Source organism: Sycon ciliatum, chromosome 1 (genome assembly GCF_964019385.1).
Source record: "Sycon ciliatum chromosome 1, ocSycCili1.1, whole genome shotgun sequence".
Taxonomy (NCBI): domain Eukaryota; kingdom Metazoa; phylum Porifera; class Calcarea; order Leucosolenida; family Sycettidae; genus Sycon; species Sycon ciliatum.
Window position 1 is genome coordinate 92815563 of NC_088643.1, and position 11521 is coordinate 92827083.

Below are 11521 nucleotides of genomic sequence, written 5' to 3' on the forward strand. Positions count from 1 at the left end.
GGACGATTACCGGCAGAAATGCTTCCTGTGAATGCACACATTTCCGTCTATCATCCAAATCTGACTTTTACATTTTGGCAACAGTTGAGTATCGTTTGGAAAAGGGTGAACAATAGAACTAGAAAGAAGCTCAAAGACTTGATAAGAAAGTGACCATTGGACTAACCTTGAGCAGAAAGCAGTAGTTTTTCTCGATTTTCAGGTGCTGGTTCATTTTCGCAGATGAGCCATGCGCAACTTTTCATAGAAACATCCAGCTGATCGCATAGAAAGAAGGAGAATCATAGACAAGTACCATGATGAGAAACACATGATATGAATTTTAGCGCTCTGTGTGCCACTACCCCTACTCCACAAGGACATGATGAGGATGAGACTGTAGTATTGTTAAATACTGATGGCCCTCGCCCTCTCTAATCTCTGCCCCTGTCGAAATTCTGCCTGTGAAGCGACTTCAATGTAGAGAGCAAATCACGGTTTCAAATTGATGTCTGCACTGCTTTACAGCAGGGAGTGCTAAAAAGGTTGTTGAGTAAACCCTGCTGTATACCATACATGCAAGCGTATGAAAGTGTGCACAATCCAATACAGCTAACACAGCAAGTAATAGTTTGATCTTTCGCGTAGTTCAACTTAGTACTACACTTCACAGCCCTGATCTAGTTCCCATCCCTGCCAAAAACCAGCTGAGAAGCGACACAGCATGGGGGGGGGGGGGGGAGGAGGGCAAATTGTAATAGAGAACTGTAATTCCACACAAAGAAACACAAAAAAACACTACCTTCTGCTCAGAAATGAGAAAATGCCGAAGTTGTCGGGCCGTGAGAACCCAACCGTTTCCGTATCTGCACGAGAAAAGTGACAAATAGTGACTGAATCTTGAACACAGCTACACACTGCACATATGACTAGTACATAACTACACATGGTGCATAACTAGCATAATGAAATACGTGATCAGACCGCATCATTTCTACAGGACGTGGCCCATGCTGTTTCCGTTGAACCACCTCTCCAACGCCTGACTGGTGAAACCTTCCGCCTGAGATCTGCTGTTTGGGAGGATGGTGCCCGCTTGGACATTGCAGTGAGCAGCCTCTGGGGCGGTAGGTTCGAAAGGGCCTTCCTGGATGTGCGAGTTTTCAACCTGTTTGCTGTCTTTAATTCGTCCTCTCTTTCTGCTACTTACTCTCGTCACGAGAAGGAGAAGAGGCGGAGATATGAGCAGCGTGTTTCTGCTGTCGAGCAGGAGTCCTTTGCTCCTGTAGTTTTGTCCTGCGCTGGAGGTCAAGGCAAGGCAACTTCAGCCCCTCTACAGACGGATCGTGGATAAGAAGGTGGAGAAGACAGGTGAACTCTTCAGCGTAATACTTGCCACAATGCGGTGTAAGTTATCGTTCGCTTTGCTGAGAGCAGCGTGTATGAGCCTGCGAGGATCACGTGGCCGATTCAGCCCCAGTAACAGAGAGAACGGTGAAACTGCCACCATGATGGCTGCCGAAGCTTGCATCCAAGCTTGAGTTGCTTCGGTCGGTTGCTCTCTTGGCTTTAGAATTGTCATGCTAGGTGCTGTGAAGTTTCCCCTTCACCTTTTCTTTATCTCTTTCCTATCTTCACACTGATTCTCACTCTGTAGAACATTATGTTCTGTTGCCCGTACAAGAGGCCGATTTATATATTTTTCTCCAGAAACACATACTTGCCAACCCCCGGCAAACAGTTTCCTTGACACTGATGACGTTTTCCTTGATTTTGCCCATTTTTCCTTGATCTGCAATTTTTTCATCATAATCGTGCAAAATATTGTATATGACATCATAGTGACGTCACCATGACCACAAAACATTCGCAAATAGTACAGCATGTACGACAAAAAGTACTTTTTCATGCACTAACTCAAAGGTTCTCGCTCGCTAGATCTTCGTTTTGGGCACAGCACTGCAAGCGAGCGTCCAAAACACTGAAAATCAACAAAAAAGGTGTTGACGGACATTTTTCGAAAATCCGGTAGATGTTATAACTTTTCCGGTGTGCCGGGATGAAAGCGAGTTTTCCTTGATTTTCCCGGAAATTCCGGTAGGGTTGGCAAGTATGGAAACATAACTACACATAGTACATAACTAGCATAATTATAAGTATGCAGATGCATGTACTGGAGGTACTGTCCAAAACCTACAATACCCAACACTTTGAAAATGTACAGGATTACTACTACATGACTTGTATCAGAAACATTCCAGCAGACCCCAATATCCCCTCCCCGCACCTCCATTGGTCGCTAAAACGAGCTGGGAGCATACAACGGGAAAACTACACCACGTGATGTGGGTTTCGCCATCGGCGGACCACATAGAAAGGGTATCAGGAGTTGCACACTCTTGGGAGTTGCACACTCTTGGGAGCTTAAACACTCTTGGGAAACACTCTTGCTACATTACCTACCGTGCTACCATGTATTGAACCTCTGCGTTGACCACACACATGTTCTTGATGAAGATGTCCAGTTGAGAGCGAATTGATGTGAAATTAACCCCACCTCCACTGACCTGACTAATGTTATCTTCATCCTTGCCGCCTGGGGAGTAGAACAATGAAAGCATGCACATGTACTGATTTACTTCAGTACTTATTTATTCCCGTAGCTATGCAGAAGACGTTACTTCAGTAACGTCTGGCGCTAGCCAGGGTCCACACAGCTTTAATTTGGTGTTCGTTTGTTTGTTTGTTTGTTTGTTTGTTTGTTTGTGTCACGCCTGGCGCTATCCCGTATCTGTCCCGTACCGTACCGTACCATCAAACACAGCTGGCCACATACAGCTGGCCGCAATATTCAAATAGGGCTTTCAAACGCAAGATCATAACGTGAAGCAACTTGGAAGAATGAGTGTGAATGCGAAGTGTATGGGGGAATGCATGTAGGGCGATAGTGCGGGTTCAAATCCCAGGTTATGCCTGAAAAAAATAGGAGAATTGAAAAATTTATAACATTCCTATGCTTTTTTTGCCTAGGTCATCAAGGCGGTAGACGGTGTCGTATTACCCTCGACCGTACCTGTCCCATACCGTACCGTACCATCAAAGACGGCTGGCCGCAATGCATATTCAAATAGGGCTTTCAAATGCAAGATCATAACGTGAAGCAACTTGGAAGAATTAGTATGTATGCGAAGTGTATCGGGGGATGCATGCAGGGTGATAGTGTGGGTTCGAATCCCAGGTTATGTCTTTAAAAAAAAGGAGAAATTTATAAGAATAACCCTATGCTTTTTTTGTCTAGGTCACCAAGGCAAAAAAGCATAGCGTAGGGCCCTGAGCTTCCAAGCTCTCTCCTTTCGTGTTTGTTTGTTTGTGCCATCGACATGCCTGGCGCTATCCCCTACCTGTCCCGTACCGTACCATCAGGGTGTGTGTATGTTTGTTTGTGCCAGGGAGTACTACTCCCTGGTTTGTGCCGTCGGCATCCCGTACCTGTCCCGTACCGTACCATCAGAGACAGCTGGCCATGGCCACAATATTCAAATAGGCATTTCCAATGCAATAAAAATATCATAACGTGAAGCAACTTGGAAGAATGAGTATGTATGCAAAGTGTATCGGGGGAATGCATGCATGCATGCATGGTTTGTTTGTTTGTTTGTTTTTCTTTATTTCAATTCGCTAAAATCAAACGAACAGAACTGCCCAGTGACAAGGGAGCGAATGATGAGCGTCATAATCACTATGCATCAAAACATCTCAGGGCAAAATGAGACAGACTATAAGGAGGGTTTGCATAACACTAGTTTATTTCACCTTAGTCTGATGCGAAGTACATACACTGATTCTCATGTTGTCCTAATTCTGAAATACCTTACATGATTGCATGACTAAACAATTCCATCAATAACTACCGCAATTCCCCGATCATAAGTCGCACCCCACTTTTACTTTTTTTAGGTTTTGTGTTGTATTTTGTATTAATGGATTCTCCACAGGCCTTAGCCTAAATCGAGGAAGTCTCCGGTTTGAGCAATATTGTTTCAATATATTCACAGTAGGAAGTCATACTCAATAATTGTAAGTCGCATCCCCTTCTTCGTCGGAGAATTTTAGTATCAAAAAGCTGCGACTTATATTCAGGGAAATACGGTATACTAGGACTGCAGAAACAACAACAGCAGCAGCAGCAGCAACAACAACAGCAGCAGCGGCAGCATCAACATGCTAAAATACTAACTTTTTCTTCGCTGGAGGTTGCATAGAAAGATTAGTACCGACTGCCATATACATGCTTCCTCCTCGGTCTCAGCAACTAGATCCAAGAATTCAAAATCAGGACCATGAACGATGGAGAAAGCATGGCCGTCCGATATCTCCAATCCAGGATCGAGCAGAAGAGGCGAGTTCCTACCACATCGGATTTCATGAATATCCTTGATGAAAACTGAAGCCATGGATAAAAAAGAGCAAGGATAAACTTCAATTCATATACTGAAGTACAGCTCTACTCTCCACTATAGCGTAATCTCTGGGACCACACATATATTATGTTTAGGGGTGAAAGTTGACACTGAGAACCCGAGTTCGAGTACTCTGATTTTCTACGATCGAATATTCGAGTATTCTTGATATCCTAAAAATCGCACACCAACGGCCTTAAAAATCACATGATAAAACCCTGATTGAACCGATTGGCAGTCCTTTTCTCGGGTGTATTGGTTGGTGGGTCATTTGGGCTCTCTCTACTCGTGTACAAGTGTTCACCACACAGTCTGCACATCAATATCTGCTGACTGCTGCTCTGAAATGCAGACTTCTCTGGCAAATGCATGTACCATGTATGAGCGAGTACTCTGATTTATTCCGAGTACGATTATATTTGAAAAATCCAAACGAGTATTCGAATATTCGGTATAATTGTTTCACCCCTAATTATGTTATATCAAGAGTCACGTTATGTAGAAAACCGTGTGCAAAATACAAGATGTACCTCAAATGAAGGGTATTACAAGGCGGATTCAACCGTGCAAATATAATTATATACACTGTACTACCATCGACATCAGATGCAATCAATACCGCAGAATATATGCACAATAGGACTAAACTGGCTAGCTACAGCTACAGCTTGATTGTACCGCGCACGTGAATCTACTTTGCATCGAGAGTGCCCACGTTGGGACCTCACCGTAGCGTGCATTATGCCGAGGTTTACGTTATGTAGGACTAAACTGGCCTAAATTGGCTAGCTACAGCTACCCCTTGATCGTACCGTGCACGTGAATTCACGTTGTATCGAGAGTGCGCACGTCGGGGACCGCGCCGTAGCGTGTGTTATGTCGAGGTTTACGTTATGTAGGATTACGTTGCGTAGAACAAAATTTGTATGAGAGTGATGCTGTTTCGGCGCGGGATTTGATTTTTTTTACGTACTAGCGAGGTTTATGTACAAGTGAGTTGTTATATCGAGAGCAGACATGTACCTGTATGCCATGAGTCACCATCAGCTATCATTCCTGAGCGATTGTTCGCAATCCACGTTGGTTGCTTTCAACTGCATTCATAACTGTGTCGTGTTTGAGTTTCACGCATTAAAAAAATGTCAGGAGACAAGCAAGTGTTGTCGAGGTTACTGTGCTCCGTGAATAGCTCATTCGAAACGCTGTATGAAACTCGACCATTCATGCCTCATGACCATGATAGACACCCATTGGTACGGTAAATTTTATTGATGAGCATATGTACGTTTGCCATGGCGATCAGTGGATTCAAACTCTTGAATCAAAGACGCATCATGCATGCTCTGGCCGGCCGCGAACAGAACCGCTTTGGCAGAGTGCAAACGATGATGCATGCACTCGAGTTTGTAACATCAGTAGGGAAAAGGACATGCCGTCCATCTTTCCGTGGCCAACAACGGAGACCGAGCTAGGACACACCACTTCAGCTATTGTTCCCCGCTCGATAAATGCATATTACAATGCACCGATGCTAGCCAGCAGTACTGCAACGGGATCACCTGCAACTTGCAAGCCATTTAGTAGTTACTACACCATCGCTGTTATGTGAAAAGTGCCCATTAAGGAACGTTTCCATACAGTAGTATGGTTCAAAGACTCCAATGCAGCATCACATATTGGGCGCGTTCGATACACACATTTCGGTCAATTCTAGAATTAGTTATGGTGGATGCACCGTTCGATTACACAAATTCCGTCGTCGATTCCAATTCCGCCAATTCCGTTGATTCTGAAGAGAGGGCGGAATTTGTAATTCCAGAATTGCGAATTCCAGAATTGACACACTCGACGTAAGCGCCATGCTAGGTCCACGTGCGCGCGAGGGTGCACGGGATCCCACGTGATCCGCTTTTACGATTTTTACGTGTAGTCGTTCGCTTACATGGCCGCAATTCGTTCATTCTGTTCATTCGAGAATAATAAAACCTAGGCCCAAAAGTGTAATCGAAAGCGCCCATAGTAGAGTAAGAGTGGCAAGACACTCCAGGGATACTCCAGGCGAAACGACGGTAAATCCACGCCTGCCTACACAACACTCTCTAAGGGGCAAAGTTCTGGCAAAGTGCCCTCCGTCTCTCGCCATCACCATCATCAGTTGCCATCGCCGCACCTGGTCAATGCATGATCGGTGATGTCTCCAAATAGCTGGCTGTGTGTCAGTTAGCGCCTGGTGACATCACCTATGCGTCAGGCGCTAACTGATTTACTAGCCAGCTATGCAGATATCACCAGCCATGCAGATCATATCACCAACGATGCATCGACCAGGTGCCACAGATGCAAACTGATGGTGGTGTTGAGAGGAAGAGCAATCTTTGGCAGAATCTTGCAGCTTAGTGTTGTGTAGGCAGGCGTAGCCAGGCGTGTAATTACAGTACCACCATCACTCTACTTAGTATTGCTTTCCATGAAACAATCACAAAATTTGATCAGATTTCATGATGTATACGACAGTGAAGTCGTGAGGTTACACTATGTAGGGACCGGTCCCTACAATCACCAAGGTCTCCCTAGGCTGCTAAGGTTTCTCGGGCTGTATTGCGCATTCTTAGAAAAGGCTCTCCTGTCATGGCTAAGTGCCGGAATACAGCCTGTGTCTGTGCTATAAATTACAATACTAGTACTCTAGAGAATTGCAAGTCTCCAATACAGATAAATCCTTCCATAACACATACCTCGACCAGACTTTGCACTTGGCGACCAAGTCAATGTGGTGAAATCGTCTTCGAGTTTGAACAGCCTGGGATAGTGGCACCTGGATCGGACCTTGACGAAACAGGCACCCTCCGTGAGTAATTCAAAGCAGCCATTCTCTGCATAACCAGAAGGACAATCAATCGTTCAGATAATTGGCATTCGGATATCAGCATCTGGATAGTCGGCATTCTACTGTAGTAGAGTATTTCCCCGATTATAACCTTCATTTGATTATAAGTCTCACCCTCACTTTCAGGTTTGAGCCATAATGTTTCAATATATTCACATATTGATGTCGCACTCGATTTTAAGTCGCACCCCCTTTCGCTCTTGAAGTTTAGTGTAAACAGGTGCGACTCCTATTGGGGGAAATATGGTACATAGACCAGAGCATCCATGTCCTCTTAGTAGAACACATCCAGCTTGTCAGCAAAAGAAAATCCAGCTGGTTCGTATACTCTTCAGCAGATATCAAAGTTGGATTTCTTTGGTGACAAGTGTAGCTATCTTGTAACAACCTTTCTGAATGTAAGTCAGCCACCACCCTGGTCCCAGTACTCAGTTGGCTACAGCAAATTTGCATGGGGCTTCTTCAACAGTCATGCCTAGTTGGCTACTTTTGCCAACAAGAGAAAGGAGCCCTTCACAGGGATATGTTATGTTGTACAGCTGTGGTCCTGTGGAGGTTCTAACCATGTTCATGCCCTTATTTTCTTCTTGCAAAATTGCAGCGGAATGCGCTGCTTGATCTGCATGATTTTACACAGAATTTCTGGTGCCATACTGTTTTGTATATACATGTACTTCGAAGTAAGTGTGTCTTGGTACAGACGCCTGTGCGAATACAAGCGTGATGTTGAAGATGGACCGTTGGTGCAAAAGCCTGGCTTCTGGGTTGATGTACATAGAAAACACCTGGCTTGAATACAGACCAGATTGGAATAGATGGCTGGCCATGGCACCGACTTGCACACGCTATACGGAATACGCCTGATCTGGGTGCACACGCCTTTCAAGTTATTTGCATTACAACACGACCAACACAGGCAATCATGCTAGGACTATGCAATGATTATGCACAATTATACATACACACATCACTGTACATTATACCTGCTAGTACATAGGCAGAAGTGCACGACTGCTGGGTGCTGGCTGCAGATCACGTGGTGGGGCACGCTGGACATTTGTGTACTTGTGTATTGACAGCTTCATTCGTGGACTTCGACTGAAAATGTAGAGGACCGGTGATGCAAAAAAATAGCGCTGTTGCATAGTCATGTGAAGGAGGAGAGTGCAGGAATAGGACCGGTTTTCATTCACAGCTTTATGGCATTCTGCCGTTGAATTCACCAGGAACAGAAACAGTATCCGTGGCTGGTGAGGACAACGCACCTGTACAATCTTCAGTCACTTGGCATGCATATCCAGAAAAGCAATGACGTCAGGACTTTTGATACACAGCGGGCATGGATCAGAGATGCACAGCCTAACGTTAGGAAGCTATGCTACAAGAGCAACCCATTACAATCCCCTACAACGTGCATCTCTGAGTATGTTGCACCCTCATATCTCTCTTATCTGGACCTCCAAGTTAAAGTTTTAGAGGAAATAATACTCCTTTGCCATTTTGTGGAAATAGTGACATCATATGTTAGTTCTCCAGCACTTCCGCACCAAAATGTGAATGATTTAGGGTGCGTTCTTATATTCTCTAGCTTCTAGAAGAAGAAGAAAAGAGAAGTCGAAGAAACTGGGATTACTCAAGAACGGGTCTCGAAGAATTCGGAGATATTTTGCACATGTCAAGCAAAATGAAGCGTCAAAGGGGCCGTGATCTTGAGTGATGAATGTACGTGCGTATGCGAAAAGGGAAATGCGTACACTCATGATGAACACGTGGCTTTTAGTCGTAGTTCGCATGCGCTGATCCCAAACCGCGGGAATCTCCAAGTTTCAACCACCTCTGAAGCTTGGAGAGCTTTGGAGAGCCTCCTAAAAGTCTGAGAGGATACCGTAAAAGTCCGTAAATAAGTACCTGCCCGAAAGAAATACCCCCTTCATTCTTTTGGCTCTGTCTGTTGAAGTCAAGTCAAGCCCAATAAACATACTGCCCGAAATAAGTACCGGTACGGTGCGCACATGCAGCACGTACATTGACATGAAAATGACTTCTCCACTACACACAAGTCAGGTCCGAAAGTTAGTTCGTGCACGAAAGTCAGTACCCGCCCGAAAGTTAGTACGGGTGTGGTCACTAAATTCGAAAGTAAATACGTACTTATTTACGGACTTTTATGGTATAAGAACAGCTCTTGAACTTTTCGGAGAGTCTCCAACTTTTCCGAGAGGATTTAAGAACGCACCCTAAGAGTCACGGGCATTTTCTAGTTATGGGCAGTGTCCAGTGCCGGCCGCCTGGATAAGGGAGATATAAGTGTACATGATTATACTCTTCCTCTCTTCATTAGCTCAGTAGTGTACATGTACAAAATGTCGGCATCTCACGATTTTCGACATTTCAGCGATTTATTTTCGGCACAGGGCATTACTACAGTCCATTTCAAAACTATAGACGCGCAGTGTTTTTGAAATATTTCAAATTTGGCTGGAACTTTTTGAAAATAGTTTTCGGAATATTGCTCAGGTCCGCTCCACAATTACTCTCATATTATAGTTTCTAAACGATTGGATAACAGACGCCTAATTTATGCACAAAGTGATCACAGATTTTATGTGGTATAGATGCTGAATATTGCTCAGGTCCGCTCCACAATTACTCTCATTATAGTTTCTAAACGATGGGATAACAGACGCCCAAATTTGGAAAAAATTATGCACAAAGCGATCACAGACTTTATGTGGTATAGATGCTGGCATAATGGTTTTTGCCTAGGTACGCGTCTATAGTACATCGCCAAAGCCGATGTGAAAAAATCATCAGCCGAAATTAAATAGCTGCCGGATTTTTGTATATTTACAGTATAACTGTTATTTCGTAACGTATGCATGTGCTTTTATCTTACTGTCTGTAAACTCCAACGCAGCCACGTACACATGATGAACTCTTCGCTTCGCTAACTCCATAAACGTCCCTTCACTGTAAATACATGTACAGTCGTGGCCAAAGAAATCCGACCCGCGAGTCAAAAGTAGCGCTGCGTTTCCATTTCAATGACATCATGCATGTTCCCAAAACTGATCCAAGGCAAGTTGCCAAGGGCCACAGCGGTCGCATGAGCCTTGGCGCTGCTTTCGGCACATGGTTTGGATTTCTTTGGCCACGACTGTACATGTGCCTCGATGTTACATTTCACCAAATGTTTGCTCTGATGATGGGTCAGGCCTGAAATTTTGGTGAAATATAATGCTAAGCTATTCGCAGTGAAGAGACCATTTCTGGAATTGGAGAAGTGAAGAGATTCAATCATGTGTGTTTTTTATGTTCTGAATAATTCCACCGTGTCAACTTGCACTTCGTGACGCTTACAGTCACACTCACATCATAACTTGCAAGACATAAGTCATGATTTGGTCGACCCGAAAAAGATCGAAAATGATATTCAAAATATTCCCAAATTTTTTCCCGAGAGCTCTAGAGGTAAAAAAAAGAAAAAGAAAAGTAGACGACATGAAAACTATGCATGTTTTACAAGTTCCTGGTATAATCAAGAGTCCATAACCCTGGGTTATGGACTCTTGGTATAATGTATGTGCATGGCAGCCGGACTCTGCTACAAGAGTGGCATCATTCTAACAAGATATTTACTGCTCACCGCGACGAAGTCTTGGACAACCCTCGTTGTCGTCGAAGAAAGAAACACGCCTCCTGCAGCTTTCACTCATAGTGTGTTGTGGCTTAGTACATCATCCAGGGCAGGCAGGGGGTAAGCCATATGCATCCTGCCTCGACACACTCGCCTTTCACTGTTGAAAAGGCCGCTCTACGGGCTTTTACACCATACACTTTGTCTTTTACAGGAATAGTGAAGATACTGATTCCAAGGACAGGGAGAAAAAGAAGTTGTCCACTAAACTCAGTCAGCAAATTCGGTGACGTGATGACCAGCGGACGGTCACCACGAAACTGTTGAAAGTTCTGACACCGCACCTCCTGTAAAAACCTTTTGAGAGTTTTGTCTTGACAAAACAGTCCACGAAACTCCTTCTGGGACGGCATGCATCATGCACCCATAGCAGGCCAGCCACACTGCACATGGCCAAGCAAGCCGAAAATATTCCGCTTCAGTCAAGTTCAGAGCCAAGTACGGCATACCGTAGCATCGATCGACATCATCGTCACCATACAAAGCCATGTCGGCCGC

General features: G+C 44.5%; 1 protein-coding gene across 1 annotated transcript in view; it reads right to left on the bottom strand.

Moving 5' to 3' along the window:
* LOC135806540 (1-phosphatidylinositol 4,5-bisphosphate phosphodiesterase eta-2-like) overlaps window positions 1-11314 on the bottom strand; it is a 42984-nt gene extending 31670 nt beyond the window's left edge. Inside the window, exons 1-6 of the mRNA XM_065320737.1 lie at window positions 10973-11314; window positions 7175-7312; window positions 4217-4423; window positions 2443-2575; window positions 782-845; window positions 167-257 (exon numbers count right to left, since the gene is read on the bottom strand). Coding sequence (XP_065176809.1) covers window positions 167-257; window positions 782-845; window positions 2443-2575; window positions 4217-4423; window positions 7175-7312; window positions 10973-11042 — 703 coding nt within the window. The 5' untranslated portion in view covers window positions 11043-11314. The remainder of the gene's footprint in view (window positions 1-166; window positions 258-781; window positions 846-2442; window positions 2576-4216; window positions 4424-7174; window positions 7313-10972) is intronic.
* Between the last annotated feature and the right edge of the window lie 207 nt (window positions 11315-11521).